The 26,899-nt window shown below is 44.0% G+C and overlaps 1 protein-coding gene across 1 annotated transcript in view; it reads left to right on the forward strand.

The window, feature by feature from the left end:
• The window catches only part of LOC126165064 (integral membrane protein GPR180), a 71,535-nt gene extending 47,983 nt beyond the window's left edge, over positions 1–23,552 (forward strand). Inside the window, exons 4-6 of the mRNA XM_049920290.1 lie at positions 3,968–4,105; positions 9,364–9,619; positions 22,713–23,552. Of these exons, the coding sequence (XP_049776247.1) occupies positions 3,968–4,105; positions 9,364–9,619; positions 22,713–22,936 (618 nt within the window). The 3' untranslated portion in view covers positions 22,937–23,552. The remainder of the gene's footprint in view (positions 1–3,967; positions 4,106–9,363; positions 9,620–22,712) is intronic.
• The last annotated feature ends 3,347 nt before the right edge of the window (positions 23,553–26,899 follow it).

Genomic DNA, 26,899 nt, shown 5'->3' on the forward strand with positions numbered 1-26,899 from the left:
GAGGGCTGCCCATAGCCACCCCTTCTGTTTGTTCGTAAAATTGACCCCCATATAGGAAGTACGTCGACGTGAGTACATGCATGAATAGATCAAGGAGAGCCCCATCGAACTTCTCTCCAATAAGCTCAAATGACTCCTTCAGTGGTACCCGTGTGAAGAGAGACACCATATCGAAACTAACCATGATGTCTGTGTCTGTGATGTGTTGCTGGCCCAGTCGTTGCAGGAAATCCTCTGAGTTCCGGATGTGATGTGCACATTTACCCACATGTGGTGTCAACATCATCTTCAGGTATTTCGCAGTAGGGTAAGTTACTGCGCCAATATTGCTGACAATAGGTCGCAGTGGAACCCCATCCTTATGAACCTTGGGGAGTCCACAAAGTCTAGGTGGTGCTGGCGCTTTGGGACACAGCTTCTTGATGACTTGTTCAGGCAGGCCCGTCTCCTTCAACAGAGCCCTGGTCTTTTTGTCCTCTTTCTCTGTAGGGTCGCTTGCTATTGACCTGTATGCAGGATCCTCCAGAAGTTGTTGCACCTTTCTGTCATATTCTGATTTCTTTAGGATGACTGTGGAGTTCCCCTTGTCTGTGGGCAACACCACAATGCTGTCATCCTCCCGGAGACACACCCCAGATCACGAACTCGACTTCAGAAGATGGCCAGGCCGGGCGCGGACAGCGGAGGGAACACCAGTGACCAGAGAGGGACAATGTAGCCGCGTCTGGCGGGTGCGGACCTCAGACGGAACACACGACGCGGCGTGGACCGATTAGGGAGCACCCAGCACGAAACAGAAGTGGAAATCATAGTAACAGTCAGGAGATAGAGTACCCAACATCTCAGACCGGGTCTGACACACCTCAGATGATAACCACATCCGTTGAGGACGGCCAGAACGAGCGCCAACGGCAGTCGGAACATCTGCGACTGGAGGGGTCTGTTGAAGTGGAGTCTGGCGGGCGCGGACCACAGATGGAACACTCGACCCGGCGCGGACCGATTAGGGAACGCCCAGCTACTCCCAGGCATAAATACTTGACTCAATCGACCCAAGGACCAGTCTCAGGTAGCACCTGAAGAAGACAGCGAGGCACGCTGTTGAAATATCGTGCGAGAACGACGCGAACATCCGGCTGGATTCCCGAATATCGAAGATGTCAACAGATCGCCGGGAAAGCATGAAGAATTACAGCTTCAAAGTCGTTTGCACGGCCTAACCCAGGAGAAAAAAGGGATGAAAATGATGTCGACAAGGAATCCAATTGAGCATAAGGGATAACGTCAGAGACGATATTGGCAGAGTCATCTATGGAGAACCCAAAAACGCTAAAGGCATCGAAACCAAAAAGATTCTCTGCGTTACTATGGTCGACCACAAATATGGGAACAGTGTGAACGACAGATTTGTAAGATACCTCAACATCAAATTGTCCCAAGAGAGAAATCTTCTGTTTATTGTAAGTCTGTAAATTGCATAGTGACAGGTGACAGGATTGGAGAACCCAACTGAAGATACGTCTGAGAATTGATGATAGTGGCAGCAGAACCAGTATCCACCTGCATGCGAACATCTCGACCAAGTATTTGGACAGTGAGGAATAACTTCCCTGAAAGGGAAGAAGTACAGTTGACAGACACCACAGAATGAGAATCGGCACCATGTTCATGAACATCACATATGCAGTAGGATTTGCAAACGGATGACACATGACCCTTTTTTTTGCATTTGTGGCACACGGCCCAACGTTGTGGACAATCCTCACATGAATGTTTCGTAAAACACCGCTGTCATGAAGGAAGTTGCCGTGGGTTTTGCTGCAGTTTCTTAGAGGTTTGTTTACGGTTAGGCTGAGGCTGCACTTGGGATCGTACTGCAGCCACGTCGGCCGGCAGGGACATGCCACACACTTCATCAAGATCACACAAAGGTTGTATTTCCCCGACGTCACCCCATGCCTCTATTTGCGCTCCAGCAGCGTGAGAAATTTCAAAAGACTGAGCGATGGATAGGACTTCATCTAGAGTCGGATTTGCCAACTGAAGGACACGTTGCCTAACTTCTTTGTCGGGCGCCAACCGGATAATAGCATCCCATACCATGGAATCAGCGTAGGATTCTTTGTGAACTTCAGTAACAAATTGACACTTTCTACTGAGGCCGTGAAGTTCAGCAGCCCAAGCGCAATAGGGTTGATTCAGTTGTTTTTGACAACGATAAAAGGCAACACGAGAGGCTATCACATGCGTTTGCTTTTGAAAATAGACTGACAGAAGTGAGCACATTTCAGCAAAGGACAAAGACGCAGGATCTTTCAAAGGAGCCAATTGCGACAACAACCGATACATTTGAGGTGAAATCCATGAAAGGAACAGAGACTTACATGTTTGGTCGTCCGCGACATGAAAGGCCGAGAATTGCTGTCGAAGACGTTTTTCATAATCAGACCAATCTTCCACCATCTCGTCGTAAGGAGGAAAAGGAGGTAGAGACAACGACGAGAGACGCCCCACATTTGATGCCACAACGAAATCACGAATCGCATTTGTGAGAAGCATTTGCTGTTCTATGAGACCTTCCTCTAAAGTAGCCATGGAAACACGTGGGTCAACGATGAAAAGAAAAATTCCTACCTCGTCGCCAATTGTTATAACTTCAAGTTGAACAAATATATTTCAAGAACGACTCATTACATGAAAGTCACAGATCAAGTAAACAGAGTAAGATGTGTGTCACTTTTAACAGTCAAATCATAACTGAGTCCGAGTCTAGTGGCCACTGGCTGGCTGGCCGCTTAGGTGGCACTGCTGCTGTGTGGCTGGCAGACGGTGAAGCATGTAGAGGACGCGCGTAGCTGCGCGGCGGCACTTTGGAACAACGGCGAGTCACAACATAGAGAAGTTTCGACTACAGGAAGTATGTTAAATAAATGGTTCGGATGACAACTAGAAATTCAGTTATCTTGTAAATGCAAAATAGATAGAGTGAAGATGTTTCATAAGTTCTTAATACATTAAACAATCTAAAACTTGATAAGAGTTGTAAATTATATCCAAGTATTTTATGCCAAGAACAAAGTTAATAAAACTAATAATTTAACTAAAGTTCATGCAGTTGACTAATTAAACAAAAATCATTATCATTAAAAATACATTTGCTTGCTGCAGATGATTTCCAAGTAGAAAATTTGCTGTTTAACACTGTGTGTACATACCTATGGTTAAGAAAGATTAAACAAAGAATTTAGGATAATAAGTAATTAGAGAAGAAGTGAAGCAACTTGTAGAAAATAAAAAAGAGCTACCAGACTAAGATTAGTGTAAGGAAATTGTTTTGTGAGATGCCTTTCAGGCAGCTGAAATAACTTAATTTGTAACAGAGAATGAATGAATGAATGAAAAAAGAGACAGGCTAAGTTGTTTGTTACTTTCCAAATTGTACCCAAGTTAAAAATATTAAGACTGACATTTATTTCAATTCTACAGATATTTAATTGAAATCAAGAATTCATATGATCATTGTTCTCCGCCCAAAAATTTCGTACCAATTTTATGGCAATTTAGTTACATATCAAACAATGGAAAACCCAAGATGGAATAATGACAATATTATGAAAAGAATAGGTTGTTATTCACCACGTAGTGAAAATGCTGAACGTACATAGGCCCAACAGAAAGACTGCTAAAGAAGTAAGCTTACGGCCAAAATGTCTTCTTCTGAATTAGAAAAAACAAACACACACACACACACACACACACACACACACACACATTCACGCAAACACAACTCAGACATTCATGACCAATGATTCTGGCTGTGTTGGCAGCAGTAGTTTTGTTGTGCCTGTCTGCGACTCAAATTCTCCATTATTTAGTTGCATAATAGCAGTTTGAACATATTTTGATCAATTTTCTTGTAATTCTTTCAGTTTTTCAAATAGTTTTAGTCTCTTTTTATTTTCTGCAGACTATCTTCATGCTGTTGCTGCTGCTGCTTGCAAAAGGATGGGCAATTACAAGACAAGAATTTACATGGAAGCCTCTTGTCTTTGGAATATGGTTCTTATATGGAATAGTACATGTACTGCTGTATGTGTGGAATATGGTATGTTTTACTTTTTTATTATTTATTTCTACTTACTTCTATTCACTTCTTCCAGTATACTGGGTGTTGTAACGGTGGCCCGCGAACAACAACACAATGGGTGAGGACGGACACGACCAACGAAGGACCTTACAACACAACAATACCAGACAACAGAGTCACAAACCAAACAAGACAACCACGTCCACTCGTAAAGAAACACGAAAGTCAATACGCTGTCTAATGCTAGGTGATATGTCCTGAGACGCACGCGGGTTAGACTCGCAGGCTGAGCGACAGGCAGGCGTTTAAGAGTCCAGGGCTGGGGAGGGAGCCGCCGATCCACTACCAGAAGGAGGTAGGGACAGAGGTGGCAGTGCGAGTCCCGTGGCGGCACGCGGGCGGAGCTGATTATGATGGCAGCACTCCAAGCCTTTCGATGTCTGCACCGACGTCACACGCTGCCCATGGGCCGCGACGACCGTGGCGGGTGTCCAACCCACCTTGCGCCCGAACTCGAGGGCCCACACTGCCGTGCCAGGGGCGTACCAGCGAGGGCTGGGAGTGGGGGCCGGAGGAGGATGGCATCAGCAAATGGAGCAGGGTCCGCGGCCGTCACCCAAGAAGGAGCTCTGCCGGACTGCGACCGTCAATGGGCATGGTGTGATAGGTGATCAGAAATAGAGTGAGGGCCCACATGGTTGGAGATGTGTCGACCGCGTTAGTCAACTGTTGTTTAAAAGTGCGGACAAGCCTCTCCGCCGCGCCATTGGATGAAGGGTGCAAAGGTGGGCTACGGATATGTTTGATACTGTTGGCCTGACAGAAGTCGTGAAGGAGGACGCCGTGAATTGGGGACCATTATCGGAGACCAATGTGTGTGGCAAACCCTCGATGGCGAGAACCTGGGCCACGGTCGTGAGTGTAGCCTCCGTGGTGGTGGATGCCATTCAGACAACATATGGGTATTTGGAGTAGGCATCAACAATGAGCAACCACATGGACCCCAAAAATGGGCCCGCAAAATCGATATGGATGCGATCCCAGGGCCGGCGAGGCACAGGGCAGGGAGAAAATGACTGAGGGGCACTCGCCTGGTGATTCGCACAGACAGTGCACCCACGGACCAGGCACTCAATATCGCCATCGATGCCGGGCCAATACACATGCCGGCGATCCAAAACTTTCATACAGGACATACCCCAGTGCCGCGATGTAACAAACTGAGCACCTGAAGCCGCAATGCCGGAGGAATGACCACCCGATGGGCATCTGACTCCATGGCTAACAGAAGGACATCATCGACCACAGAGAGCCTGTGGGACAGGTGGCACCAGGGGCTGAAATCGGACTGCATCTGATGAGTGATGTAGGACAGCCACCCATGGACCACGTAGTTGAGAACCTGCCGCAAGACAGGATCACGGCGGGTAGCCGCAGCAATGTGAGCAGCCATAAGAGGCAGACCGTTCAGCGCATCCCGGCAGGCAGAATCAGTGTGAAAGCAGAGGACCTCCTGTTGGTCAAAGGCAGGATCGGGGCCTGCTGGGAGATGTGACAAAGTGTCCGCATTAGCATGGTGGGCGGTAGGCTTCTACCAGATGGTGTAAGTGTAATTACGTAAAACCAATGACCAGTGCTAGAGACGAGCTGTCCGCTCCGGAAGGTGAGAGTGGGGTCCGAGAAGTGTAACCAAGGGTTTATGGTCCATGAGGAGGGTGAACTTTGTCCCAAATAGATAGGGGTGAAATTTTTGTACAGCAAACACGATCGCCAGAGCCTCCTTTTCAATCTGGGAGTAGTTCCGTTGTGCTGGGATCAACATCTTAGAGGCATAAGCAATGGGCTATTTGGAGCCGTTGGCATCCCGGTGCGCAAGAACGGCCCCAATGCCGTACGCCGACGCAACTGCTGCCACAACCAAGGGACAGTCCGGAGAAAAGGGAGTAAGACAAGGGGCAGGCTTCAGTATCACCTTAAAATGGAGAAAAGCCTGGTCACAGGCAGGGGTCCACTTAAAAGGTACCCCTGTGCGACGCAAGTAATTGAGGGGTTGAGCAATGGAGGCAACCTGGGGCAAGAACTTTAAGTAATATGTAACCTTGCCCAAAAACACCTGGAGTTCAGATAAGTCTTTGGGACGAGGAAGGGCCTCAATGGCCGCGACATTACGACCTGCTGGGCGAATGCCATGTTTGCTAAACTAGTGGCCTGAGTATTCCACTTCCGGTTGAAAAAAAACAACACTTGTCCAGCCAACAGCGTAAACTACAGAGCATGAAATAAGGTGCTGAGGTTTTGCAAATGTTCCTGGCGGGAACGCCCAGTGACCAAGATGTCATCCAGATAATTCACACAGGCAGGGATAGGCTGCGTAAGCTGCTCCAGGAACCCCTTAAAAATTGCCGGCACCGAAGAGACACCAAAGGGAAGGTGCTTGTACTTATACAATCCGAAAGGCGTGTTGACAACCATGATGTTCTGAGATTCGGCATCCAAGGGCAACTGGTGGTATGCCTCAGCCAGGTCGATCTTAGAAAAATACTCTCCGCTGGTAAGCTTGGCAAGAAGGTCTTCCTGTTGGGGAATCGGGACTGAGGGACTGAGCATTGACTGTAGTGCCAAAGTCCCCACATAGCTGAAGGGACCCATTGGGTTTCCATATGACCACCAGTGGAGTCGGCCATGCATTGTAAGTGACAGGCTCCAGCACGCCAGCGGCCTGGAGCCGATCAAGTTCCTGCTTGACCGCAGGCCGTAAGACCACCGGAAGGGGCTGGTCCCAGAAAAAGCGAGGCTGTGCATCCAGCCGGAGAGTGATGTGCCCCTGAAAGCCGGATGCACATCCGAGATCCAGTGAAAATGACGACGCAAAAGAGGAGCACAGATCGTCCATGTCCTGAAAGGGAACAGCCGTGGAAACGACCTTAACATCGTCGGAAATTGAAAAGCCAAACAGTTGAAATGCATCCAGGCCAAATATATTCGAAGCCAACGAATGGTCGACGACAAAGAGGGTAAGGAGCCGGGGAACACGCTTGTACATCGCCTAGACGACGAACTGCCCACGAAGGGGAATGGAACCGTCTCCATAGGCGACCAAACGGCGAGAGGGAGGCGACAACGCAGGAGAGCCCAGCCGGGTATATGTCGCCATATTAATGAGGGAGACGGTGGCCCCAGTGTCGACCTGAAAACTGACATCCTCTGTGAAAATATAGTGTATGAGGAAAAGCTTCCACTCTGACGGGTCGTCCTGTGGGACGACCGATTGCAGAGCAATGGACTGTATCTTGAGGCCCAGGAGGGGCAGGACTGGAGCGAGTCGAGCGACTACGACAAACCGGTCGGATGCGGCCCTCCTTGTTACACAGCGTGCATGTTTTCCAACGGTGGGGACAATCAGCCCACGAATGTGCAGTAAAGCACTGTGGGCAAGATGGAAGTGGGCCGCGTGACCGGCGACCGAAGGCGCCGATGCCATAGAGATGTCGGACAACGAGGAGTCACGACGGCGCTGGCCTCTGTCGGCTGGGCCACGTCGACGTCGCAAGGGCGGAACCCGCCGTGCCGCCGCCACCTGTGGTCGCGCCATAAGACGCTCGTTAGCCACTTGAGCAATTTCAAAGGAGTGGGCAATGCAGAGAATCTCTTCCAAGGAGGGGTTGTCTAGTTTCAATGCCACAGTACGGACCTCAGGATCTGGAGTCAGCTGAACCACCACATTCCGGATCACGGAGTCCGCATATGAAGCCTTACACTGCTGATTGGTGCATGTAAAATTGCATTGATGGCTGAGACCCTGTAAGTCCGTGACCCAGGAACGATATGATTGACCAGGCTGTTTATGGTACTGATGGAACTCCAGCCGAGAGGCAACCACATGGTAGTGTTGGGAATAATAGTTTGTCAGCAAAACGCAGATCTCCTGGAAAGAGAGAGCCACAGGATCGGGCAATGTTGCCAACTTGCGGAGAAGAAATAACGTGTCCGGAGAGGCCCAAGACAAAAACGACTGCTGCAAGGAGTCGCCCGTGACTGGAAAAGCTGTGAAATGTTGTTCCTGCCAATGTAAATAGGTTTCCCAGTCCTCTTTAGCGTCATTAAAGGGTGTAGACGACGGCAGACGCGGGAAAGCATCGGACACCCAAGGAGTCTGAAGCTGTTGCGGTAACGCGTCCTGGGCATCGACTTTGTCCGTTAGCAACTGCAGCAACTTTTGTAAGATGTCTAACTGGAGCTGCTGCTGCTGCTGCTGCATGAGCTGCTGCTGTTGCTCCAGCAGACAGACCAACTTCGCCTCCATACCAAGAATGACCACCGTTTATCTCGTCGCCAAAATGTGTAATGGTGACCGGAATGGTCGCGGGGTTGTAGTGATGAAAACGCGGCGGGACCTGCGGAGCGGCCTGCGAATAACAACACAAGAGGAGAGGGCGGACACGACCAACGAAGGACCTTATGACACAAGAACAGACAACAGAGTCACGAACCAAACAAGACAACCACGTCCACTCGTAAAGAAACACGAAAGTCAATACTCTGTCTAATGCAAGGTGATATGGCCGGAGTCGCACGCGAGGTTAGACTCGAAGGCTGAGCGACAGGTGGGCGCTTAAGTACTCGATCGGGGACGCCACTATTGGCCGCTGCAACCACGTGTTCCACTGTGGCGCCCTCACTCTAAATGCGGGCCAGGAGGCACGTGCCGCCACAGCTTATGGTGCAGTGGTACAGAGACCTCTACGGGTCTTCGACGTCCATTACGTCTGGCGGGGATTCAAATTCCGTCGCGCACGGTACCAGACTGGGTGTCCATACACACTCCCCCAGGCTCCCCTCCCTCTCTGCCCCAGCTCTCTCTCTCTCTCTTTCTCTCTCTCTCTCTCTCTCTCTCTCTCTCTCTTTCTTTCTCTTTCTCTTTCTTGAAATGTCGTATGGTGTAACATTTGATAGAAAGCCTCTGATGAAGTACACTTTGTGGCAACACTGCTGATGCAAGTGCTAACAAATTATTATCCCTCCCTATTTCGAAGACACTGAATCAGACAACGTCATAATGCCCACAAAACCAGTGTCAGCAGAAATACTACTATTCTTTGTTTAACGTGGAGACTTTGCTTTTTACTTCTGGAATTGGGATCTACTTTTGTTACAGTTTGATTTTCATTTCACTTTGTGAATATTCTGCTATTACAGAACATGTTGGTAGTTATTTTAAAGCTGTTTTATGAAGGATCTTTTATCTTGTCTAACTTCCCCTTATATTTTTTTTGCAGACTGAAGTTGACATTATTGAAGATATTGACCAGTACCAGACCTGGCCTGGGTGGCTCATTATTGTGTTCAGAAGTCTTATTATGATATGGTTCCTTTTTGAATTGAGGAGCACAATGAGATATGAGCACAACATCCAGAAACTTAATTTTTTCCTTCACTTTGGAGCTTCAGCTCTTGTCTGGTTTATATATTTACCAGTTGTTGCATTAATTGCACTGCAAGTCTCAACACTTTGGAGATTTAAATTGCTTCTGGGTAAGTGAACAAAAATGAAAATAATACAATATCACCTGATAGGATTAAAATTTTTAATCAATTGAAGAAGTCAGGGATTATCTTAAATATGTCTTTAATGTTGCGACTTCTTTGGGATGGCTTGTTTGTAGCAAAGTTCCTCTAGAAATTTTCATATTTGTAACATTGTAGACCACTTCCTGTTTCATACATTATAATGAATCTGAAATGTGTCAACTGTAAGAGAGAGAGAAGTGAAGAATGGCAATCACACTAACTAACCATTCTATCTAAGGGAAAAAACCAAGAAAATATATGTGGATCTGTCGTTATTATCCCACAATGTGGAATTTCATTGGATGTTGCTGTGGCTACTTGAATTATTTTCAGCATGGTGCAGGTAAAAAAAAAAAAAGATAGTGCTTAGAACAGTGCAGTGTGTAACAAAATAATGTGTTGTTTATACCAAGTATACATTGCCCTCTATGTAGAACTATGTATATACTTAAAAAGAGAACTATGGAAAATTAATAGCATTTAAGAATAAAAGTGCCACCTCACTGAATAGTAGAATCATTTAGATGTTGACAGGTACACAAAAAAGACTGAAAACTTTGCTAGCTTTTGGACAAATCCATTTTCAAACTAGAGCACCCCTCCCTGACACACACACACACACACACACACACACACACACACACACACACACACCTTTACTGCTATGTTTTACTGGCTGAATACATAGTGCTGGGACTGTTCTGTTGGTTTACTGGGGTTGAACAGTTGTGTCTGTTGGATTACGTGAGGGTGGAGAAGATACGGGAAGTGGGACTGAGAGTTGGGAAACAGTGACTGACAGCTGGAAGGGAAGCAGTAGGGCCACAGGATAGGAGTGTGTGAGGAAGAGGCAACACGTGTGGGATTAGAATGAGATGTAGGCACCAGCACAAGTGATTTAGTGCATCACATGATGGCTGTGGCGTTGTGGAGTGGTTTGAGAGGGAGTGACAACATAGAAGGGGGAGACTGCAGGGAAGAGGATGAGTGGAGCGGGTTGGAGGTTGGTGTGGTGCAGGGAGCTAGAGCAGTTTGAGGCCAGTATTATTACAGGAATGAAGGATATGTTGTAAGAATAACTCCCACCTATGTAGCTCAGTGAAGCTGGTGTTGGGGGAGGGATCCAGATGGCACAGGTTATGAACCAATCATTGTAATTTAGCATGTTATGCAGCATTGTGTTCGGCCTCTGGTCAACTTTGCTCTTTGCCATGATTTGGCAGTGGCCTTTCATTTGGATTGACAGCTGGTTGGTGGACAGCTCGTAAAATACTGTCTAGAAATTGCAGCAGACATAGTATATGACATGACTGCTTTCACAAGTGGCTCTGTGTATGACTGTATAGGACAAGCCTGTATCAGGACTGGAATAGGATATACTGGGCATATCAGACAGATCTTGCACAGGGATATGACCCATGTGGCTAGGAGTTGCGGTTGATATGGCATAAGCAAAGAAAAGAATGTTGTGTAGATTGGGTGGACACTGGCATACCACTGTGGGAGGTGTGGGAAGGATTGTGAGTAGGAAGTTCCTCATTTTCAAGCACAGTGTTGTAATTAGATACAAGTACAACATGACCAGTAGACTGAACACAACTTTACTCCACAGAAGCATCAACAACTTGAACACAGTAGTTAAGTAACAGTCAGGAGGAACCAATTATGTGTAAAAAGAGCTGTAGCTATACACATAGAGAACTGAAGCTGAACATAGCTCAGCTAGCCTGAAGAGGCACGGTGGCTGCACAGGTTGATGCCCAGGTGGAGAACACAGAAAATCTAACAGTGTCCTTGGCTGGCACCTGTGGAGTAGCTGTGCCAGGCTCTTCTTGCCGAGGGCATGAATAATATGAGGAGAGAAACCATTCTGAGGCAACGTTGGGCGAAGAGTTGGCACCATACTTTTTCATTTTAGTTTTAAACATTTGCACTAGGCATTCCACCTCACCATTAGATCATGGATGGAATGGTGGGACGAGGTTGTGACAGATACCACAGGGATCGTAAAATTCTGCCGATGAAAATTCTGGACCATTATCAGATGCTAGTGTTGTGGGCAAGGCTTCGAGTAAAAAATTTTGGGCAATGCTGCGATAGTGACAGTTGTGAATTTGGAAACACAACAAATATCATACAGAAAATGAGAACATGTCAACGACCAACAGCCAATAAGTGTTGAGAAAGGGGCCAGTGAAATCCACATGTATGTGGCCACATGCATGCAGCCACATGCATGCAACAGCGTCGGCCAAGGAGACAACGATGCCCAGGGAGCTGATTGGTGTGTCGCACACTGTAAACGGGAGGCAGTTAGGCAGGTAACATCACCATCCAAGCCAGGCCAAAATGTGTATTGTTGGACCAATGCATTTGTACTTGACATGCCCCCAGTGATCAGCATGTAATAGATGGAGAGTCTCCAAACAAACCACTGTGGAGATCACTACCTGAGAGGTTATGTGATCCATGTCTAAAAGCAGAGTACCATCCGTAACTGAGAACCATTGTTGAAAGGTATAATAATTACAGAGGGGTCAGACACACAATAAGGTGATGAATCTGGCCAACCATGTTGTATGAATGTTATGACCTGCGAAACAGGATCTGAAGCTACAGCATTTGTGATAGTTACAGGAAAACCAGCAATTGTCTGCTGTGCGGCGACATCAATGTGGAAACAAAGCAATTCCTCCTGATCTAATTCTGGATCTATACCAGCTGGTAGGCTGGACAGAGGCATTGGCATTTGCGTGTTGATTCCAAGCACATTAATGAATCTTGTAGCTCTGACACAAAAGGAGAAGAGTCCAAAGTTGAATGTGATGTGCCGATAGATCTGGTAATAATGCAGAATGACTGAATGAGGAAACCAGTGATTTGTGATCAGTAACCAGGTGGAATTTGGTACCATAAAGAAAAACATTTAATTTCTTCACAGCATAGGCAATGACCAAAGCTTCCTTTCTCTCTGAGAGTACGTAGTTTGAGCAGGAGTCAACATTTTTTAGGCATAAGCAGTAGGCTGCTCAGAGCCATCGGGACATCTGTGGGCCAGTGCTGCCCCAGCCTGTACTGTGAAGCGTCCATCACAAGGACCAAATGGAGGCCTGATTAGTATGTGACTAAGCAGTGTGCCGACTGCAACATGATCTTAAGGATGGAAAACGTGGCTTCACAAACTAGCAACAAGCAAAACTGACTCTGTTGGGGGGCGTCACCTTGGAAGTGGCACAATGGCACAATATCAGAAACATGTTGATGCAGGGGTTTGAGGCCCTTGTGAGAAACTTCAATCCCAAGATAAACTATAGAAGGTTGAAAAAGTTGACCTTTTTTTAAAGTACGCTTCAACCCGGCCTCTTGGAGGACAGAAAAAAAGAGTACAGAGATTTTGTTCCTCAGTGGAGGCACCAAAAACAAAAATGTCATCCGAATAGTTTGCACAACCTGGCCCAGATGCTGTAAGTTGTTCCAAAAATCGATGAAAAATAGCAGAAGTGTGACTCCAAAAGGTAACCACAAGTATCGGTACAGTCCAGAAGGTGTATTGACAGCTAACATACGTTGTGACTCTGTATCTGAAGGGAGTTGTAAATAGGCATCTGACAAGTCAGTTTTTGAGAAACATTGACCACCGGATAACTTTGCAAAGAGTTCATCTGGGTAGGTATTGGGTATGTATCCACTAAGGATTGTGCATTCACAGAAACTTCAAAATCACCACAGAGGCAGAAGTGGCCCAACAGTTTCTTTACTATAAATAAGGGAGTAGATCATTCACTGGATGCAGTAGGCCAAACAAACGCGTATTCCATGAGGCGATCTAATTCATCCTTGACTTAGTCCCTGAGTGCAACTAGAACCAGAGGGGCCCAGAAAACACAAGGCTGACCAGAAGGTAATGTGCATTTGAAAATGTTGGCATAGCCCAATTCAGGAGAGAACAAAGAGGAAAACTCAGAACATAGTACATCTAACTGTGTGTAGAACACTTGTTCACATATTAAATTCACTTTGTCTGAAGTGTAAAACCAAACAGCTGAAAAGTGCCTAATCCCAAAAGATTCTCCATATGTGTATCATAAAGCGGTTACGGCATCGATGATTTCAGCCGTAAATAGGAATATTAAAAAGGGTAGGAAGATTTTTCTGTTTAGAAAAAGTGACAAAAAGCAGATTTCAGAGTACCTGTTGGCTCAACACAAAAGTTTTGTCTCAAGTACTGATAGTGTTGAGGATCAGTGGACAAAGTTCAAAACCATCGTACAATATGCGTTAGATGAGTATGTGCCAAGCAAGATCGTAAGAGATGGAAAAGAGCCACCGTGGTTCAACAACCGAGTTAGAAAACTGCTGCGGAAGCAAAGGGAACTTCACAGCAAACATAAACATAGCCAAAGCCTTGCAGACAAACAAAAATTACGCGAAGCGAAATGTAGTGTGAAGAGAGCTATGCGAGAGGCGTTCAATGAATTCGAAAGTAAAGTTCTATGTACTGACTTGGCAGAAAATCCTAAGAAATTTTGGTCTTATGTCAAAGCGGTAGGTGGATCAAAACAAAATGTCCAGACACTCTGTGACCAAAATGGTACTGAAACAGAGGATGACAGACTAAAGGCCGAAATACTAAATGTTTTTTTCCAAAGTTGTTTCACAGAGGAAGATTCCACTGTAGTTCCTTCTCTAGATTGTCGCACAGATGACAAAATGGTAGATATCGAAATAGACGACAGAGGGATAGAGAAACAATTAAAATCGCTCAAAAGAGGAAAGGCCTCTGGACCTGATGGGATACCAGTTCAATTTTACACAGAGTACGCGAAGGAACTTGCCCCCCTTCTTGCAGCGGTGTACCGTAGGTCTCTAGAAGAGCGTAGCGTTCCAAAGGATTGGAAAAGGGCACAGGTCATCCCCGTTTTCAAGAAGGGACGTCGAACAGATGTGCAGAACTATAGACCTATATCTCTAACGTCAATCAGTTGTAGAATTTTGGAACACGTATTGTGTTCGAGTATAATGACTTTTCTGGAGACTAGAAATCTACTCTGTAGGAATCAGCATGGGTTTCGAAAAAGACGGTCATGTGAAACCCAGCTCGTGCTATTCGTCCACGAGACTCAGAGGGCCATAGACACGGGTTCACAGGTAGATGCCGTGTTTCTTGACTTCTGCAAGGCGTTCGATACAGTTCCCCACAGTCGTTTATTGAACAAAGTAAGAGCATATGGACTATCAGACCAATTGTGTGATTGGATTGAGGAGTTCCTAGATAACAGGACACAGCATGTTATTCTCAATGGAGAGAAGTCTTCCGAAGTAAGAGTAATTTCAGGTGTGCCGCAGGGGAGTGTCATAGGACCGTTGCTATTCACAATATACATAAATGACCTGGTGGATGACATCGAAAGTTCACTGAGGCTTTTTGCAGATGATGCTGTGGTGTATCGAGAGGTTGTAACAGTGGAAAATTGTACTGAAATGCAGGAGGATCTGCAGCGAATTGACGCATGGTGCAGGGAATGGCAACTGAATCTCAATGTAGACAAGTGTAATGTGCTGCGAATACACAGAAAGATAGATCCTTTATCATTTAGCTACAAAATAGCAGGTCAGCAACTGGAAGCAGTTAATACCATAAATTATCTGGGAGTACGCATTAGGAGTGATTTAAAATGGAATGATCATATAATGTTGATTGTCGGTAAAGCAGATGCCAGACTGAGATTCATTGGAAGAATCCTAAGGAAATGCAATCCGAAAACAAAGGAAGTAGGTTACAGTACGCTTGTTCGCCCACTGCTTGAATACTGCTCAGCAGTGTGGGATCCGTACCAGATAGGGTTGATACAAGACATAGAGAAGATCCAACGGAGAACAGCGCGCTTCGTTGCAGGATCATTTAGTAATCGCGAAAGCGTTACGGAGATGATAGATAAACTCCAGTGGAAGACTCTGCAGGAGAGACGCTCAGTAGCTCGGTACAGGCTTTTGTCAAAGTTTCGAGAACATACCTTAACCGAAGAGTCAAGCAGTATATTGCTCCCTCCTACGTATATCTCGCGAAGAGACCATGAGGATAAAATCAGAGAGATTAGAGCCCACACAGAGGCATACCGACAATCCTTCTTTCCACGAACAATACGAGACTGGAATAGAAGGGAGAACCGATAGAGGTACTGAAGGTACCCTCCGCCACACACCGTCAGGTGGCTTGCGGAGTACGGATGTAGATGTAGAAATGTAAGTGACTGGACTACTGAATTGTAGATCACTGTCGCAGAGAATTGAGTGAGAGTAGGAATACTCCGTTTTACTGTAATTTAGTAACTTTCTTGACACAGGGAGAAGCAGAGGGGAGACCAAGTTGATATACTGCATATACCTGAATAATCCATGCCTTCAAATAATCCACGCATCCTAATTTTGTGAGAGAGAAGAAAAATTTTTTTGCTTTAATTTGTTTTATTTACAAAAAAAAAAAATGTTCTAATGTATTGATGTGTTCAGAATTATATATAATATCAAATGATTGGACGAAATGTGTCATAATCTATAATCCTCACATACTGTAGTAGAAACTGATAAATCATTAAAACACAGTGAATTCAGCAGCGTGCAGCTGGTCAGCTGGCAGGCCTACCAGCTGGTCCATTAGCCAAGTGGCCAGCCCAGGAACATTATCCCTGCCAGCTGGGGCTCTAGACCTACCTACAATAAAAACATTTTAAAAAAATATGAATTACCGTGTTTAAGAATGTAATATTAATATGTGCAATAAAATATTTTAGTCAGTACATATGTTGGCTTACCTCTCTATTCATCACCACTTTCGTTGTCATCACTGGTGAGAGAACAATTGTTGTCGTTACCATCTCCTCATAGAGTGTCATCCTCTGTTCCGTCCAGTGTATTTGTGGTACCACATTTTTTGAAGGATTTTTTTTCCACCAGTGGTCGCAGAATGGAGTCCCGTGCACTTTTCACCCACTCACTAATCTGGGGCAAATCCAGCCGTTTGATTTTATCACTGGCTGTGAACTTGTGGTTTTCGTCAGCCATCCATTGCATATATCGCTGTTTATGTGCGGCTTTGAATGGACAATTTGTACACGCATGTAGTGGTTGTAAAGTGGATGTTAGGTCTCCAGGTATAATGACCAAGCCAGTTTTCCCGTATTGTACTAGGGAACTCCCAAAAGTAAGATCTCCTATTTTTTTTATAAGTACATAGACCTGTTTATTTCTACAATGGTTTACATCAGTCTACAGCTTGAACATTTAGCTGTTTTTCGACATAATCTCCATTTCTATCGATGCATTTTTGTAGACACTGTGGCAGTTTTTGTATGCCCATGTCATACCAGCTCGCTGCCATGCTGTTCAGAAAGTTATGAACCTCTTCTTTCACCTCGTCATCGCAGCTGAATCGCTTTCCAGCCAAATGTTCTTTTAACTTAGGGAACAGGTGATAGTCACTGGGTGCCAAGTCAGGACTGTAGGGTGGGTGGGTGATTATGTTCCACTGAAACTGTTGCAGGAGAGCAATAGTTTGCCGAGCGATGTGTGGGCAAGTGTTGTCGTGGAGAATGTGTACGCCCTTGCTCAACATTCCTCTTCTCCGGTTCTGAATTGCCCATTTGAGTTTTTTCAGAGTCTCACAGTACCTGTTAGCGTCAATTGTGGTCCCAGCGATTCAGCTCCGACGATGAGGTGAAAGAAGAAGTTCATAACTTTCTGAACAGCATGGCGAAGAGCTGGTGTGACGTGGACATACAAAAACTGCCACAGCGCCTGCAAAAATGCATAGACAGAAATGGTGATTATGTCGAAAAATAGCTAAATGTTCAAGCTGTAAACTAATGTAAACCATTGTAGAAATAAACAGGTCTATGTACTTATAAAAAAATAGGAGACCTTACTTTTGGGATTACCCTCATAATTTCTCTCGCACTTCCTTAGTTGTATGTCTGCGGAAGCTGTCCAGGACCAACATGTTAACGTAAATTCAGTAACGGGCCAGGACGACGTTGCCAAACGTGCATCACCAAGTCAACCACAAGGTCATTGTCCATCCACGCTTTCAGATTCACTCTCATTAATATTCCTTTCACTGATATTTTCGGAATAGTTTTTCTTTTAAATATCACATAAGGTGGTAGCTTTTGTCCATCACCAGTTACTCATCACGTCACTGTACACCTTTCCTTCTCACTGCCACCAGTTGGTATCATGAAGCTGGATTCTCCTGTTCGTGGAGTTGTCGAGCGGCATCTCAAAATAGACTGGCATTTGGTCCGCATTACCAGTTTACGATAATATAGGGTAGACTGGCATTTGGTCCGCATTACCAGTTTGCGATAATATAGGGCTGTTCACATCTCAGATTTATCATGTAACAATGAAAATGCACATTTTTTCTGCATAATCACATGGAAGCCATTGAGCAGTGGTAGTTTTTCTCCGGAATACTAATCCATTTCAGTTGGAAAATTTTGATAAGCAGCCTCGAATAGCTTTGAAACTAGTAATGCCTAGTTCTTTGGCTAAAGCCAATGCTTTAAGTTGGCACAATTGACTTGTCATCGCATATCCGTATTGTTGCATCTGATCTACATAATAGCAGAGTCTTTTTTTGAGATCCAGGTGCTTCGCTTTTTGGCTGAGAAATTCCTGGCAATTACTGGTAGTTTCTTGAAGCCACATTTAATTTCTTGGAGCCACATTTTGTTTCTTTGCCAGTTGCGAATACAACTCTCTCTCGAGTCGTACTTTCTTTCCAGTGCACAGTTTCCAATGTTCGTGGCTTCTTCAATAATTTTCAGTTTTTCTTTAGCAGTGTACGAGCAATAACGAGAACTTGTAGCCATAATTAACAAGTTTAAAAATGTTATTAATATTTCACTTCTAACATGTTACTGACACATCACAGACTGAGACCACAACAATGCAATAGTATAATGAGATCTATTGTTGGAGACAGAGCAGTACCAACCTTGTTTTGAATAACCCGCACATCCCAGTATTTGTCCATAAATTCAGAAAAAAAAACGTGTGCAGATTATTCGAGTATATATGGTGAGTTCAGAAGTTTAACAAGGTTATTGCAGCTCCCGTATCTACTTGCATGTGCAGAAGTTTACAAAAAACCACAATATCAATGAAAAGCTTGTTTGACGCAGCAGAAATAATGTTTACATCCAAATCAGCATCAGGATCATTGTGTTGAATTTTTGCATTACAAACAGAAGGAATGTGGTCTTTTTTGTTGCATTTTGGGCAGTCTGGGCACTCCTGTTTAATGAAACAATAAGGGCAGGGTGGGAGCACGAATTGCTTATGTTGTTGTCTACAGGCCCTGTCTACGTTGTTGGTGCGGCTGCTGCTGGGAGTGAGGCCGGCTGCCTTGACACTGTGATAGTGTGCAGACCACCGTGACCATGTCTTCCTCCTGTGAACTATCTGAAGCTCGGTGTGGAGGAGAGGGTGGGGTTGGCTATACCTTACACCATAATTCAATTTGAATGACCGTGCAGCTCACGACACTTCGAATGATTGTGCAGTATCTAAAACCTCAGCGAGGGATGGATTTTCGCACTGGAGGACACACTCTCACACCTCATGATCCAGAACTAAACGAATGATAACATCTCTCACCATCTGATCGACATATGGCTCTTTATGCACATCGGACACAAAATGACGATGCCGATGTAATCCGTGGAGTTCAGCTGCCCGTGCTCGATAGGATTGCTGTGGTTGCTTCTTACAGCGGTAAATCTCAACCTGGCGTGCAATAACATGGGTACACTTGTAGTAGTCTTTTGAAAGAAGTTCACACATTTGATCAAACATTAAAGAAGATGGATCCTGAAAAGTTGACATAGGACCTGATACACTCTTCGCAATATCCATGAAAGAAACAAAACACAGCATAAAATAGTGTCAGTAACCCCATAAGGTTGAAAGTGAAAATGTTGTCGCAGGCATTTCTCGTATGTGCCCCATTCCTCAAAAGACTCATCGTATCTAGTGAAGGGAAAACGTGGGGGCCGTGGAGGACAAAACAACAGGTGACACAGGCTAACGAGCATGTCGACTAGACAAAACATAAGCCAATGATTAAAGTACCTGAGTCTGATTGTCCAGTGCCTGTGATTGGCACTGCAATGCCGTGGTGAATGTTTCTTATGTTTGACCAGTCAATGCAAAATATCCTCTGTAATGCCATTAGCCATCGTGAGAATAAATGGAGGTCCAACCAGAGTAGAAATTTGCACAGAGAACAGGGCACACTCATTGTCAGTCATGTTGTAATTAGGTATAAGCACAACACGGCCAGTAGACTGAACACAACTTTATTCCATGGAAGTATTAACAACTTGAAACGCAGCATTTAAGTAACATTCAGCAGGAACCAATTATGTATACAAAGAGCTGTAGCAATACACATAGAGAACTGTGTATGTGCGGATGGATACGTGTGTGTGTGTGCGAGTGTATACCTATCCCTTTTTCCCCCCTAAGATAAGTCTTTCCACTCCCGGGATTGGAATGACTCCTTACCCTCTCACTTAAAACCCACATCCTTTCGTCTTTCCCTCTCCTCCCCTCTTTCCTGATGAAGCAACTGTTGGTTGCGAAAGCTTGAATTTTTGTGGGTATGTTTGTGTTTGTTTGTGTGCCTATCAACCTGCCAGCACTTTCGTTTGGTAAGTCACATCATCTTTGTTTATATATATATATAGACACAAGCCTTTCGTCTTGTGGATGGATATGTGTGTGTGTGTGCGAGTGTATACCCGTCCTTTTTTCCCCTTAAGGTAAGTCTTTCCGCTCCCGGGACTGGAATGACTCCTTACCCTCTCCCTTAAAACCCACATCCTTTCGTCTTTCCCTCTCTTTCCCTCTTTCCTGATGAGGCAACAGTTTGTTGCGAAAGCTTGAATTTTGTGTGTATGTTTGTGTTCGTTTGTGTGTCTGTCGACCTGCCAGCACTTTCATTTGGTAAGTCACATCGTCTTTGTTTTTAGGTATATTTTTCCTTCGTGGAATGTTTCCTTCTATTATAACCATATATATATATATATATATATATATATATATATATATATAAAAAATAGAGGGAAACATTCCACGTGGGAAGTCCAGCATGACAGAGGTGGAAAGGCTGTCGCCTGAAGCTCTTGCGACTGGGTGTAGTGCCTTGGAGGAAAAAATTTGAGCATGTCGAAAAACGTATTCCACAGACAATGAAAGATATCATCGGTAACCATGAACACCTAATGATTTGTCTTGGTGATGATGACAATAAAGTTGGTTTTGGCACTGATTCCAACAACAGTTGTGATGGGGAGCTGGATGGAATTGCACCATTGTCTCCTTAAATTGCTGAGTGAAGAGCTACAAGTATCGGTTATTTATTGCATAATTGTCATTATAAAACCCAGGGAATAGAAGTTACAGTCTCAGTTATTATTTATTTCATAAACTATGTACTGTATTGTTTTCAAGACACCAGTCACCTTTGAATGCTTATTTCCCATATTTCTTTGCTCGGTTATGCAAAGTGTGTGCTTTGTTATGCTTAAATCTACATTATTATGCTGCTGTTTACTTGCCCTCATTGTGGTAGTGGCTCAAGACATGGTGTTGTTACTGTATATGAAGGTGCCTTAAATAGTTACAAAAAGAGATCCTACTGTAATAGGGTGTGTATGCCTGAGATTTGGCGAAGGAAATTATTCATACAGTTTGTCAACTGAAAGTTGGATGATCAAGTTCCTTGTCCTTCCTTCGGCTGGTAGTAATTTAATTTCAGTTGCAGCCAGCATTACGCATCTGACAGTATTGTATGAAGTAGTTATTGTCTGCTATGTTCACTCTATTTCGTACTGTTCCCTTTCCTTGTGATAAATGTATATAATTGTTGTATTGATGATCTTTATTAAAAATGTCAATACACAATTTGATTTCAGATTTGATTATGAACAACATTTAAGTGACTCTCACCTCATGCGTGACATCTGTTTTCACAGAAACGTTGAAGCACAGGTTAGGGTACCTGGACTGCAGGAGGCAGGTGTCACGTCACATAGATCCCCATGCCGTGGCAATCTTTGTGGGGCCCGGCCCTGTAACCTCCACTCCTTCAACCCCCTCTGGCAATTGGTGAACTACCAGTTAACATATTGTAGCCTATCTTCGATATGCGAGCCTAGGCTATGGGCTGTTAGTTGGGGTTTGGTTGGCAAGAGCACACTAACTAGCTACAGTGGGCCATCCAGGATTGTTGACTAAGGCAGGGCTTCGAGGTGGAGAAGTCGGCCATTTGACAGATACCCCGTGTCAGGTAATCAGTTCATCGCAACAATGGTGGAGCCTATGTCTGTTGGTAGAATGTTTAAATCAGTGTATGTCTGGATGTGGCAGATGTCTGCAGTCCTGGCACAGTGTATTCCTCTGGCACATCATTGCCATACAGTGTGTGTGTGTGTGTGTGTGTGTGTGTGTGTGTGTGTGTGTATGGGGGGGGGGCGGGGGGTGTTCAGTCTTGTTTATGTGCCTATCGGTGACTCAGCACCTTTACTATTCAGTACTCCTTTACTCCTAAGTTATTTACGGAATGCTTTATTTATCAGTTAGCATCCGTTGTAACTGGATATAAAATATTTCCAACATAACACATGGGATGGCATGGATAGATAAATAGTTTAATATGTAAGAATTCACTTGATGTCTTCGATTTGCTGTTGTCTTTTATGCAGTCTCCACAGTGTACATTCCATATTAAGATTGTTTAAAGTTAACTTATGAGAACAAACAATTTTGTTTGGTTTTCTCCCCTCCTCACACTCCCTCCATTGTATACTATGTTTCCAAACCTTTTGTTATGTACATAGCTAAAGAACATAAAGCTATATGGAATACTAAAAATACACAGGAACTAAATTCAGTTTTGGAGACAATGTGCTCATAAGTACTAGCCAAATGTATGAGGTTTGTCTGACACTAACAAGTATAACAGCTGATTGAATATACTTTTGTCATGTTGCAGGTATCACATACTCAGCAGATTGCCTTGCTTTCTGTGTGATGACACATTTGTTGTGGCCCACACGTAGTGAGCAATATTTCTTATTGGCTGAAGATGTGGATTTGACTGATGAATTAGAGGAATTCAATGAAGCACCTCACATTATCAACAGCACAAAAGTGCTCGGCCAGCACCTTCTGCCACAGCTTGATAAGCAGACTGACCATGCAAAGGTCATTGCATGAAATTTTGTGTACAGATATTGAAATGTGATTTTTATATTTATTTACAATGTTTTTAAACATTTTGTAAAGAGCGGGAGTACAGGTGGTTAACAGTGTCTGTAAAAATTTACTGTTGACTTTATTTCGGAAATCTTGGTTTTGCTCTTCAGTGTAGGATTGACCATAATGATAACACTAGACTTTAATTCAGAAGCATGTAGGTAAGAATAAGCGGAATGAGAAATAGTTAAAACTGCATTTCAGGAAAAAGCTTATAGTAGGGAAATTCTGCAATAGTTTATAGAATCAAGCTTTGGGATTGATTCCGGTATGTTGCTGGATTTTACCTGAAGTAGGGAAAAAATATTAGGAGAGACTTAGTCTGCAGATTACCTCAATGCTTGCTTTGTTAACAATTATTCATTTTTCACAGACTTTAAAACAAATTTTGTCTTGTCCATCATGCCTATAGGAATGATTTATACAACGAACAAAGAAAACTTGGATGTACAGATTTATAAAGAAATGTGTAGTATTAGTATAAGCCTCTGTTTTCTTTGTTTCTATTGTGAGTGAAGCTTAGAATAGCTTACACAAAAGCATCTTTTCAGTGCTGTCAATCCCTAACATATTCCATAATGTTTATTTATTTCGAGTCAAAAACATTACAACAATATTTACAATATATACAATATAACAAATCAGGTCAAATCATAAAAGAACAAACTAAACGGTATTAGCCCAAAATTGTGCAACGGCAGCAGCATTGTCTGAAACATCAACAAGCTCTTGTGTGGAACATGATACAGGACATCTAGGACAGTTAATTAAATGTTTGGTTGTCTGTTCTTCTCCGCAGTCACACAAGGTGGAAGATTCCTTCATGAAGCCCCATTTAAACAGATTGTCCTTAGTTCGTCCGACGCCACTCCTGAGCCGATTTAGAGACTTCCACACTGTCCAGACTTGATTTCCACCAGGAGGAAGGGTCTCAGAAGGAGTCATCCAATCATTACTGTCAGATTTTGCTGTCCACTGAGATAGTCTGGCTGCTCCAGTCCGACCGGTGAGGGGTGTAGTAGTTCTCATGAAGCTCCTCCTAGATTTGAGTCTACTAATTGGTGGCTGGTATCCATGTAGCAGGTGATCGGTGTTATGATCTGCTTTATGTCTCTCAAGTTTGGCTGCGACTTCACGCCTTATGTCTGGAGGAGCAATACCTGCTAGTTTATGGAGTTTATCAATAGGTGTAGCTTTGAGGCATCCCGTTACTGTCCTGCAGGTTTCGTTCAGGGCCACATCAACCTGCTTTGCATGAGATGACTTGTACCATACAGGACATGCGTATTCAGCTGCGGAATAGCACAAGGCCAAGGCTGATGTTCTTAGTAGTTTGGGATCTGCACCCCAAACGCTGCCAGTGAGCTTCCGCAGGATGTTGTTACGAGCAGCAACTTTCTGCTTAGTGTTAGTGCAGTGTTTTCTGTAGGTCAACGTTCGATCTAAGGTGACACCCAGATATTTGGGGTAGAAACAATGTTCAAGCTCTTGATCTTCCCAAACCACTGTAAGTTTTCTATAGGCCTCTCGATTGCGTAGGTGGAAAGCACAAACTTGAGTTTTAGCAGGGTTCGGTCTTAAGTTATTGACTCTGTAGTACTCAGATAGGTCCTTGAGAGCAACAGTAAGCTGGTTTTCTACTGTGTCAAAATCTCTGGCTTGTGTGACTAAGGCAAGATCATCTGCATAGATGAAACTCTTTGTAAGAGAAGGTTGAGGCTGGTCATTTGTAAATATGTTGAACAATATGGGGGAAAGGACACTACCCTGAGGCAAGCCATTCCTTTGACTTCTCCATCTACTCTTTCTTCCTTGGAACTCCACATAGAATCGCCGGTTTTCCAAAAGTGTCTGCACAGTTCTGGTGAAATTAATGTCTCTAGTGATGTAGTAGACTTTGTGCAATAATTGTCGATGTTGAATGGTGTCATATGCTGCTGTGAGATCCACGAAGACAGCCCCGGAAATGTATCCTTTTTCATATCCCTCTTCAATATGTTCAGTCAGATTAAGGACTTGTGCTGTACAATTCTTTCCAGGTCGGAAACCTGCTTGTTGAGGTATGAGTTGTTTTTCAACAATGGGAGTGAGTCTATTTAGCAACATTCTTTCATAGATTTTATACAAATGGCAAAGGAGCGAAATCGGTCGGTAGTTCTTGGGATCAGCTGCACCCTTTCCAGGTTTTAGTAAGGGAATAACTTTAGTTTTCCTCCAGATGGCAGGGATCTGTTTCCGCTTCAGACAACCATTATAGAATTGCAGAAGCCATCTTTCCGTGATGGGACCAAAATGTTTAATTTGCTCAATCATTAGGTCGTCTAGACCAGGCGCTTTACCATTTTTGCATTTCTGAATTGCGGTTCTGAGTTCTTGTAAGATGAAGTCATTTGATAGATGGTTGTTTTCACGTTCAGGTTCTCTTTTGAGTTTTGTTCTATCTTTAGAACAATTGACCCTTCCATTCTGAACTAGATGATGAGCAATTTGATCTGGTGCAATGTTTGCATGGCCATGATTGTGGACAGGGTCGTTGTTCAGGCGTCGCAGCAACTGCCAGGCTTTCTGACTGCTTTTAGACATATCAAGGTTCTCGAGTAACTCTATCCATCGTTCTTTTTTGGATTTGGCTAAGGCTGAGGATAAATTTTGGCCAGCAGTTAAGGTTTCAATGCTGTAAGGATTATCATTGAAAAGTTGGATATAGTTATGTAGATGCTTCACGGATTCTTCTGTCAAGCCAGGTATGTAGTTAACTCGACAGCCTCTGGGAGTTGAGAGTCTTGAGCATCTTTTCACGGCTTCTACAAACTCATCATAGTTGGAAACTGAGGGTTCTATGCGTGAAACTTCTGAGTCAAGGAGGTCAGCAAACTTCTGCCAGTCTGCTTTCTTGAAATTGTATCGCCTTCGGAATGATGTGATTCTAGGAGTAATGGCTGCAAACACTTGGCAGCCTATGGGGCGGTGTTGAGTATTTGGTATCGGATTTAGAACAGTTTTTCTGCATTGGTGAGCTATGTTCTCGCTAACAAAAATTAAGTCGGGGTTATACCCACGTTTCCAACGCCCACTGTTAAAAGATGGTGGGAGTTTATTATCATGGACAAGATTAAGATGGTTGGTATCAGCCCAAGTCAAAACTGCTTCACCATTACTGTCGTCCTCAACATAACCCCAAACACTGCTATGACTATTGAAATCTCCAACAATAAAGTGAGCTTGTTGATTGGTGTAGTTGTCTGTAGGTGAAAATTGGAAATCTGCTCCTGGGGGTTTGTAAATTGACGACACAATACAACCATTCAGTTCTACAGACAGTATTTCAATATTGTTGAATTCTGTAAGTGAGGTAGAGAGAACAGCTATATCGTTCCTCACAAAGATAGCACTGCCATATTGTCTATGGGGTCGCTCAACTGCCAGTTTCATCCCAAGGATTTTTGGTCTTCTCATGGTGTCATCTCGATGGGTTTCTTGTATACATAAAATATCACACCTAGGTTCCTTGGCAATATGTTGCAGGAGTTCTTCTTTGGCAACAGACAATCCTTCTATGTTGATTGATACGATCACAAGGTGAGGTCTTGATAAAGACCTTTGGTTTCCATTCATAGTGAAACCTATAATGCAATGCTTTTGGAATGCTGACGTTCAGTTCAGTACTGGAGAATCTAGTCCAGTACCTATGCAGGGGCACCACGTGCAGGAGTCAGCTTCACCCCCATTCCATAATGTTAAGTCTTTGTTTCCCCTCCACCTGTATTTGTACTAACTACTTTTTTCCTTCTATTTTTTTTTAAGAAAAATAAGTATATAAATCAAATTTTATGTTTTACGCTCAATATTGTTGTAGTAGGTCACAAGAAAACTGTTTTTATGTTGAGAACTGCAAGTTCTCTCTAATATTAACACATCATTTTT

This window comes from Schistocerca cancellata, chromosome 1 (assembly GCF_023864275.1).
Source record: "Schistocerca cancellata isolate TAMUIC-IGC-003103 chromosome 1, iqSchCanc2.1, whole genome shotgun sequence".
In the NCBI taxonomy this organism is placed as follows: domain Eukaryota; kingdom Metazoa; phylum Arthropoda; class Insecta; order Orthoptera; family Acrididae; genus Schistocerca; species Schistocerca cancellata.